Below are 9,612 nucleotides of genomic sequence, written 5' to 3' on the forward strand. Positions count from 1 at the left end.
CAGCTCCTAGAGACTGATTTGTTGTTGTTGTTTCCATTTTTGTTTTTTTCTTTCTTGAGACAGGATTTCTCTGTGTAGCCTTGGCTGTCCTGGAACTCACTCTGTAGACCAGGAAGACCTTGAAATCACAGCAATCCCCCTGCCTCTGCCTCCTGATACTGGGATTAAAGGTGTGCACCACTGCCCAGCCAAGACTAAATTTCTTTTCTTTTTGGGTTTTTTTTTTTTTTTGGTTTTTGGCTTTTGGTTTTTTGAGACAGGGTTTCTCTGTAGCTTTGGAGCCTGTCCTGGAACTAGCTCTTGTAGACCAGGTTGGCCTCAAACTCAGAGATCCACCTGCCTCTGCCTCCCGAGTGCTGGGGCTGAAGGCATGCGCCACCACTGCCCAGCGAGACTAAATATCTTAATAGATTGAGTGCCCTTAATTACTTCTAGTTATGCTAAAGGAAAAAAGTTTCTTCAGAGAAGACAGACACTCAAATCATGAGAGGCAAAGAATGATGTACATGCTAACGGTCTATACTAAGAGTGATGGAAATACTTTTTTTTACATGCATCATCCACTACAGTCTCAAACAGCTTACTGAAATGTGAGCTGCTACTGTGGAACACATATCAAACACACCATCAATATCAGTTAACTACTTATTTATACTTGTCTGGGATTACAGATGTCACGGACATCTGCAAAGCTTTAACTTAGAAGACCACACATTTTAACCCTTGTTAAAAAGTCAACACTAAAGAGCTCTGCTCCTCAGTAAAGCGTTTCCTCTGCACCCTTCCTGCTGACCCTGCTTTGCCCTCACCACTGGACTCACCCGTACAAGTTGAACTACACCTGGTGCTCTCTGCCGTCCTCTCATCAGGACTGAATTCTCAAGAATGAATTGGCCGGCTTTGCACAGTAGCTGTTATCTTGTGCTGTTTGTTTTCTAAACTTCTTTTTTTGTTGATTTTGTTTTTTGTTTTTTCGAGACAGGGTTTCTCTGTAGCCTTGGAGTCTGTCCTGGAACTAGCTCTTGTAGACCAGGCTGGCCTCGAACTCACAGAGATTCACCTGCCTCTGCCTCCTGAGTGCTGGGATTAAAAGTGTGCACCACCATCACCAGGCTTCCAAACTTCTTAAGTATAAGGCTTCGTATTTCTCTTCACATCACAAATAGTGTACACTAGATTCTCAGAATGGTGCCATCTAACGAACATTGAGAGGGTTTATGCATTGGTTATGATTCCATAAACACGTGCAGAAAAATAGAGCCACAGAGATACTAAATAAAAGACTTTTATTATAAATTTTGACAATGCAATGCCTACTTAGTCAAACTTTAGTATGTTTCAGTTGTCAAAAATTTTATTTGTGTGTAATATTTTATATTGATTACTTGAAAGGCAGAATTGCTCCTATTACTTTGGAAGGTACTTTGTCTTTCAAGTTCTACAAATACCAGGTAAGGTAGACATTTTTCTCATTTTACTGATAAGAAGCTTAAATTGAAAAATATGAGTTATTTAAGATCAATCAATAAATAAGTTACAAATGGGCCATAACCCCAAAATAAACTACATATATTATAAAAAATAAACTATATATATATCATCACACACAATTAAAAATAACTAAATCCTTAAAATAAATATAGTCTCCAGACTTTATGCCCCTCTAAATTTTTTCCCTAAGGTTTACATACTATAAATTGTATAAACATTTTTGCTACTTATATTATGCCAAGAAGAAATCAATGCTAAAAACGAGACAGATAACAGAGAATACATATAATGAAAATGGGTTTATTTTGTCCCTAAATAATTCCACACCAAAACATTTTGCTGAGAATGAAATAATTTTTAATCTCTAGACAGCAGATCTCTAAATGGCACAGAGAGGATTGGATTGGATGCAGCTCAGCGTGCTTGGCATGGGTGAGGCCCCGGTTCAGTCCTCAGCTCTTCCCTGCTTCCTCACTAAAAACATATTCAGGATATACTGAAAGTTTGATATTTATTTAAATACATTTAAATGTGGACCTTATAGTCATTTGAACAATCAGGCAATCCAGAACACAATGTAGAGACACAAGTATGTGGTGACTGCTGGATATTCTAAAGGGACAAAGAGCTTTTTCAAATAAGAAAAGCAATCAGTCTTTCTAATTCAGCTCTAAGATCTATTCTCCTTTATATACTACAATGTTGTTGTCGGTCTCATACACTTTTACTTTATAAAGAATTCCTCGAGGAAGAAGCTGCTGGAGGTTTTCCCAGATATAGACAGCTACATTTTCTGTCGTGCTGAAGAAAAAAAAGAAAAAGAGTTCAAAATACAAATAATGAAAAAATTTCATTTTAATATATATAGAAAACAGGAATTCTAGTAACAACATCTACTATTACATCATTGTTTTAGAAATAGCACAATAATCACACAAAATGTTATTTGTTTCATTTCTACAGCTCAAAGGGAGACAGTGACAACACACCTTACAACATCTGCAAAGTACGGCACATCCAGGTCCAGGTTCTTGTGATCAAGGGGCTTCATGATGGCCTCCTGCAGGCAGAGCGGGGGGGGGGGGGGAACAGCACCAAGCTTGTTTCGGACTCTAACAGCAAAGGGTTCCTTCCCACTAAGGCTAAGAGCCTCCCCCTTATTTAGCCAAGACTCAATACTGGGGAGCAGTCTTGCAAGGTTGTGAAACAAAGTTAGACTGGTTCCTGTAACAACTATGTTTCCTTGCTCCTAATGCAGAGGGAAGAAACCACAAAAACAGAGAGTTCCTGAACTTCCTAGAAACAGAGCCATGGTGATTCACGGCATAGTTTAGCACTTCTTGAATTCTAGAAGCATTGGCAACAGTCTTCCACAGCACGGTTCCACCTATAGAATGGTGCCCTGTGTCAGTAAGACCCGGTCTAAAATAATGGACATTTTCTAAATTTCTGACCCAAAGAATAATTTACCATTAATCTTCTGTCTTAGAAGAAAAAATAAACATGGGATTATCACTTCCTGATAGTTACATATATTAACATAATGTTTCTTCTTGTCATTAGAAAAGATTGTGATTACCTTATTCTACTTTTTTGTTTTGTTTTTTGTTTTTCAAGACAGGGTTTCTTTGTGTAGCTTTGGTGCCTGTCCTGGAACTCACTCTGCAGAACTATAGAGATCCACCAGCTTCTGCCTCCTGAGTGCTGGGATTAAAGGCATGTACCACCACCACCCGGCTTCTCTCTAAATTTTTATCATTAGCTCTTCTACAAAAGTTTAAGCATGTGTGAAACAAGCTAATTTTCCACCTGGTCTGATCTCAAGGTTCACTAATCACTGGTTTTCTTCAGCAGAACTGGAATCATACAAAAAGAGTGAGTCCTAAGTCAACTCCTAAACCAACTAATGTTTAAACATAAATCAGATGGAGAGATGTGAATACCAAGAAAATAAATATCTTCACTCCCAGTTCTGGCCCTGACTTCTCTACTGCAGTTTCTACAGAACTCTAACTTCACTCTACAGTCACAGGAAGTCACTTTTACTGGTGGGAGCACGTATTAATCTAGGCAACCAAAGGAGGAAGACAATGCCAAGAGCTCCTTAAGCAGTCAGTCCGTGACTGCCGAGGCTTCTCACAGTGTTGTCTTACAGCATACAGTACAAGTATATATGTTCTGTGACCCTGTCAGTGCAAAGCCCTGTCTTTAGTTCTCTTAACTAATAAGCACAGAGCTATTCATTCATTCTTTCAATCATTCCCTTATTCCCTTACTCAATAATTTTTGACCACTTATTATTCTTTACCTCCTAGAAAAAGTAATGTGTATGTTCTGTGGGTTATATCTCATTCATTCATCTTTGTATTTTTAATAATTAGCTTTTTAAAATAATGCAAAGAAACAAATTTGTTAAAAAGATGAACAATATGAGAAAGTAATTATTAGTAACGCTGTTTTACAAAATATCTGTCAACCCTGAGAATAAAGTACGCTGCACAGAAGAACTACACAAGCAGGTTGACAGTGGGATGACGGAAACAACTAGGTGAAAAAGATTCTCAACTTTGTGAGCTAGAATGACCACATAACCTGGGGCAACAGAGTTAACTGTCCAGCAACCATCAGTTTTAATCTATGGAATGAAGAGACTGGTATAAATAATCTCTAAAATCTCTTGCAACACAAGAATTTTTATGATAATACAATCAAGACGTTTTTATTGAATATATTCTGATGTGTTATCTCTATCATGAATTGTCTCAGTAACTTAGCATAAAGCCACAGTTGTTAAGTAAGTGTACTCTTGGGGCTGCAGAGATGATTCAAGATGGCAAAGAGCCCTTGATGCTCTTCCAGAGGATCCAAGTTGTGTTCCCAGAACCCACCTGGGACAGCTCTCGCCACCTGTCACTTCAGCTTCCAGAGATCCAAGGCTTCCAGGCTCTACAGTCACCTACACTTGTTATTTATGGAACTAGACTCAGTAATTCACCTTTGTGTTTCTAATATTTAAGCTTTAAAAAGCTGATTCGCATAATTAAAAATAAAGCTTTAAAAAAGAAAAAGAGGCTGGGCATAGTGGTTTCCTTAATCCCAGCATTCAGCAGACAGAGGCAGGTGGATCTCTCAATCTCACTGAGTTCAAGGCCAATCTGGACTTCAAAGCAAGTTCCAGAATAGCCAAGGCTGTTATACAGAGAAACCCTGTCTTTAAAAAAAAAACAGACAAACATGTACTTTGAAAAATTTTTATAATCAATGGTATAACTAGCAAAGGCTTCGAAGAAAAGGCTGTGTTGTAAAAGAATGATAGAATTTGATAAATAAAAAAATCAATCTCTTACAATGAAAAGTAGATGAACATGTGACATTTCTCCCCATCACTACAACAACTTCCTACTTTCTATTAAGAAGACCTTAGAAGACCAAGAAACAGTTGCCACAAACCCTCTCCACTCTCCCACCCACCCCAACTCATAAAAGTCATGACATCTCAAGAAATAAGGCAAACAGGGGGTACTAAAAATTATTCTGAGGGGATATCACATAATAATCACTCAATATGACATTACCTCCATGTATTCTTTGAGGTCAGTCAAATTCATAACCATTCCTGTAACAGGATCGATCTAAGGAAGAAAAAAAAAGGTTATCTCTCACTCCAGCAGGCTCTCCATATTTACACTTCCACAAAGCTGGGTGGGCGGCTCACGCCTGTGATCTCTGCATGTGCAAAACAGAATCAGCAGGACCTGGCATTCAAAGCCTTTCCTGGATACACGAGAAGTTCAAGTCCAGCCTAGTAGGCTACATGTTTACTGTCTCAAAGTAAAACAATTTTGTAAGTTATTAATGGCTGTACAACATGCAGACTGTGCCCACATTTTCCTTTATGCTAGGAGCACTTATCGTTGTCAGTGCAGAAGCACCCTGACTTCCAGCACCCTTATCCTTGAACGGATCTTCTGCCCATCCGTAAGCAACAGAGAGGCCTGGCGCGGCAGCAGCTCACCACACAGAAAGGCCAGCGGTGAAGCAACTGAAACGCAAGCTTTCAACACAGATTTCACCAGTGTCTGGAAGACGGCCCAGCAATCTGCACAAATCCACACACCGTTTTCAGCACGTACCTCTCCATGTACTGTCACCACAACTACGGGAGAAAAAAAAACAAAAATACCAACAAAAAAAGTATGATTTTCAGCGGATCAGCATATAGGCACAAGTCAGCAACAGAAATTGCTAGCTCTCTGGCCCCAAGGTTATCCTTCAACTCTTCTCCAAACGTCTATTCTTTTAGTTCAAATCTTTTCATCAATCAGTGTACAACTCAGTCCAGAGGAGCTTGGCCGGAGCTCTGGCTGAGCGGAGGAAACAAGCCAACCCCCAAAAGGTGTGAATTCTGCTTATAAGGCTGACGTCCTGCGGAGGAGGGAGATGTCACTCAGTGCCTTCCTGGAAAAGTGGGAAATGCACATGCATGCCCAGCTCTGTCCCGAACTGACCCAATCCCTCCACAGGCAAAAGCATTTGTCTTTACTGTCAAGAATATGTACTCGGCTCACAAAAATGCTCTGCTGAAAAACAGCAGGCATTCACATGAAGCATCTGAAAACTCGGTGAACACCTCTACAAAGGAATGACTTTCACACTTTTGTATTTTTTCCACCCCACATAAACACTGGCTATTCCATGGTGAGTACACTGAGGTGAGTGTCTCAGAAAAAAAAAGAGTCAGGAACTAAACCAGAAATTCTGATCTCCTGAAGCCTTATGGAACCCCACCTCACCACACACTGCCATACTCTAGGGTTTATGCAGCATGCTTTGAGGCATCAGGCACATCTCAAAGAATAATGTCCTTTTTCCTCCCACAGACTACTTTCTTAGAATACTAATAGCAAAGTCTTATGTATAAACTACTTTTCTGCCACACAATACATCTCTAAGCAACAGACCCTCTTCACTGCCATTATCTACTCAAAATAAAAAAATTTTATTTTGCTATGAAGGCTTTTTAATTTTAAATTTTAACTGATACATAAAATATAAAAACATCTGCATATAGAAGGGTACTATTTGATGTCTCAATCCATATATATATATATGTGTGATATTTAAATCAGGTTAGACTATCTATCTCCTCAAACATTGATTATAATAAAATTTTAACATTAGTTTCAACCTAATGAAAAGGAAACGGCTAACAGCAGTTTTATTGTGCATTCAAATGTCTAAGAAAATGATTTAAATCACTTTTGTTGCTGTTGTTTTGTACTATCTTTAACAGAGCAGACAACTGTAAGGTAAACCATAAGACTTACCAACCAAGACCAGAGCTCTTGGCCTTGAGTTTCTACTGAGGGGCTCAGAGCACTGACACTGTCCACAGGCTTCTCACCCATGACCCTGTACTCACATCGCACATGCTCCGTTCTGACTGACAGGTTAGAAGTGAATGTGGTCTTCCCTTACCTTTATAATTGTGCCCGTGGCCATTGGGATTGTTGCACTTCCCAAACACTTTCAAGTTCTCTTCATCGCTCAGAGATGGGCTGACAAAGGAAACGCACAAAAAGTCAGTGCGGCACGCGGTAAGACACCCAAAGTCAGTGTGCAGCAGTAAGCCACTCAAATTCCTGTTAGGTCTGCTCTGGATTTTGAAAACTCTACAACTTAATTTTACTTTAGATGATGAACTGAATAGATCACTCGGATTTCATTATCCACATTTCTACCAAGAACCATTGCACACATCCTAATTAACTACAGTACCACATAAAAACATCACAAACTTTAATTTCAACTTACCAATTTCACACCAAGACCCCAACAAATTTGCTCACAGTCAGCACGTGCTCTCTATTGGCAAGGTCTCCTATATCCTGGGCTGGCCTCAAAGTGACCGTGCAGCTAAGAATGACTTTGAACTTCTGATCCTCCTGCCTCCACCTCACAATTCCGGGATCTGGTAGCACACACTGACTTATACGGGGCTGGGGATGGACCCCTGGGCACATGCTGGCCACGCACTCTACCTACCCAGCTACAGCCTGCCTCCAATTCTCAATTCAGAGAATACTCTGAGTGTTAGCAACGGGGCGAGGCGGAACAGAGCAAGGAGCAACAAGAAACACAAGAGACACTGTCCCTCAGTAGCTTAAAAAGCTCATTTCTCCTGAAAAACAATGGCCTCAGGCTCTTTGCCGCCTCGGGACACTCAAATTAGGTAAAACTTTAAAATTACTACAAACACCTGTCATTTTGGACAGAAAACAATTTACTCAATGGATTTGCCTATCTATACCAACTCAGCCAACTCCTTATCTTCTGCATGGTTAGCTAACCTTAAGTTTAAACTTCCCATTATAAAAATCTCTTTGAGGGCCTGGAGAGATGGTTTGCCAGTTAAGAGTGCTTACTGTTATTACAGAGGACCAAGTTTCAGTTTCCAGGGCCCACATGCTCACACCTGCCCGTAACTCCAGTTCCAAGGAATCTGATGCCCTCTTTTGGCTCCCATACGCTCCTTCATGCAAGCTGTGCACATAACACACTAGACACACAACACGATTTTTAAAATTTAATGTTAAATACTTTAAGATCTTTCTCATTTCACTGACTTTCTCCTGCTCACGCTTAGAGAACACTACAGCTCATAAGGCTTCTATAGAAAATTTTCTCACTGTACAAAACATTTTAAACTCCACACGGGGCGGCAACACGTATGTGATGTTCTCTGCCATATCCTGGCCTTCCAGCACGGGACAAAGCCTTGTCCGGCAGGAAGTGAGTGGATGCTGTTAGAAATGACTGTTCTCATTTCACAGACAAGGAAACGGAGGTTCAGAGAGCAGACCTTCTAGTCAGTAATGAAGCTTCCATCAAAACCATCTCTAAGGTGTGGCCTTGGGTATCTGAGATTCAATAACCAAGCGTGCCACTCGATTAAAAAAAAAAAAAAAAAAGAGGGGAGTATTACCCTGTGTTGTACCCGGTAGCTTATGCTCCTGTCATTGTGCTGGGTACCATGTGATGCCAGCGAGCTGCATGACTTTGAACTTGGGGCAGCCCACAGATGGAACCTCGCCAGTGGCGCCTCCGGGATCAGAGCTCTACCGCCCCCTCCTGGGTGAGGCCCAGTTATGCGAACCCATACCTTCATTTCCTCTTCCGCCCACCCCAGATCGGCTCTAACCCACGCGTGTGGCCACGCCCCCGGTCTGGGACTTAGCGGGAAAAGCCCGCACTTGCGGTGACACACGTGATCACACCACACCTGTGCAGCCGATGGCTCGCACTGAAGGACACGAGGCGTGAAAGTCGCGCGCGGCGACGAAGGCCGCCAGCCGCACTCATAGTCTTCAGGCCCGAGACCACAGAACAACCTGCGCTTCCGGCTTCCCAGGCCGAGACCAGTCCCGCCCTCCGCGGCTGCGCAGTGCAAGGTCGGCCCTCCCAGCCGGAAGCGCTCATCGGGGTGGTTTCGGCGCTTGGAGTACATCTGTGCCTCCCTCCTGTTCAGTCTTTTCCAGGCAGTTAGAAATACCCTGGGGCAGCGAGTTGGTGAGAGACAGAGGCCTGGATTTTTAAATTGCCCAGGATAGTTTGAGTCTTCCCCTGTCACTCTATTTTTTGATAGCCCTGGATTAGAATAGAAAAATCCAGTGGCTGGGTGCCCTTATCAGATACACTCCAGCCCAGTACCACATTGGGTGTAAGGAAATTCTAGCCAAGGATAACAGTGCATTGTTACCAGAGTTATTATGGAGACGGTGCCCTGAGGGTTGATTTCAGGGGTTCTATTCTAGGCAATATAGTAAAACACTAGCTCAAGTGTGTGTGTGTGGGGCTTTGACACTGCACTACACAGGTGAAAGAATGTCACGCAACGACCCTCTCAAACCAGACGCAGGCCTGAAAACAGACTCACCCTTCAGAACCCTCAGCCTGAAGGAACCAGCCAATTCTGGTTTTAGATGGATGGTTTTCAGTGCGGTGAAACGCAAGGGTGTTCGGGTGTAATCCCCACTGCTCTAGAGCAGCCTTCACTGGCTGTGTTTGGATCTTCTGTCTCAGAAGGTCAGCACCTATTAGATGCTGTCAGAGAGTCAGGTG

The 9,612-nt window shown here is 41.8% G+C and overlaps 1 protein-coding gene across 3 annotated transcripts; it reads right to left on the bottom strand.

The window, feature by feature from the left end:
- Positions 1 to 1,771: 1,771 nt before the first annotated feature.
- Positions 1,772 to 8,928, bottom strand: Pts (6-pyruvoyltetrahydropterin synthase). Of its 3 annotated transcripts, none has more exons than XM_048417318.3 (6): positions 8,774 to 8,928; positions 6,970 to 7,049; positions 5,625 to 5,647; positions 5,067 to 5,123; positions 2,481 to 2,551; positions 1,772 to 2,292 (listed from the first exon to the last, which is right to left on the bottom strand). In XM_048417318.3, exons 1-6 carry the CDS (start codon positions 8,851 to 8,853, stop codon positions 2,169 to 2,171), a joined length of 435 nt encoding a protein of 144 aa, XP_048273275.2. In that variant the 5' UTR covers positions 8,854 to 8,928; the 3' UTR covers positions 1,772 to 2,168. The 3 variants fall into 3 exon arrangements, with proteins under 3 accessions (XP_048273275.2, XP_085544854.1, XP_048273276.2); XM_085688728.2 differs by lacking the exon at positions 8,774 to 8,928 and adding an exon at positions 8,477 to 8,614 and having other exon boundaries at positions 5,507 to 5,647; XM_048417319.3 differs by lacking the exon at positions 8,774 to 8,928 and adding an exon at positions 8,477 to 8,610.
- Between the last annotated feature and the right edge of the window lie 684 nt (positions 8,929 to 9,612).

This window comes from Myodes glareolus, chromosome 4 (assembly GCF_982192425.1).
Source record: "Myodes glareolus chromosome 4, mMyoGla1.1, whole genome shotgun sequence".
Classification (NCBI taxonomy): domain Eukaryota; kingdom Metazoa; phylum Chordata; class Mammalia; order Rodentia; family Cricetidae; genus Myodes; species Myodes glareolus.

Excerpts from the sequence above, each read along its gene's own strand:
- Pts (XM_048417318.3), bottom strand. The coding sequence starts at position 8,853 with ATGAGTGCGGCTGGCGGCCTTCGTCGCCGCGCGCGACTTTCACGCCTC. Across the intron at positions 7,050-8,773 it reads GCGAGCCATCGGCTGCACAG|CCCATCTCTGAGCGATGAAG; the intron begins GTGTGGTGTGAT and ends TTCCTTTGTCAG. Across the intron at positions 5,648-6,969 it reads CCACGGGCACAATTATAAAG|TTGTGGTGACAGTACATGGA; the intron begins GTAAGGGAAGAC and ends TTTCTCCCGTAG.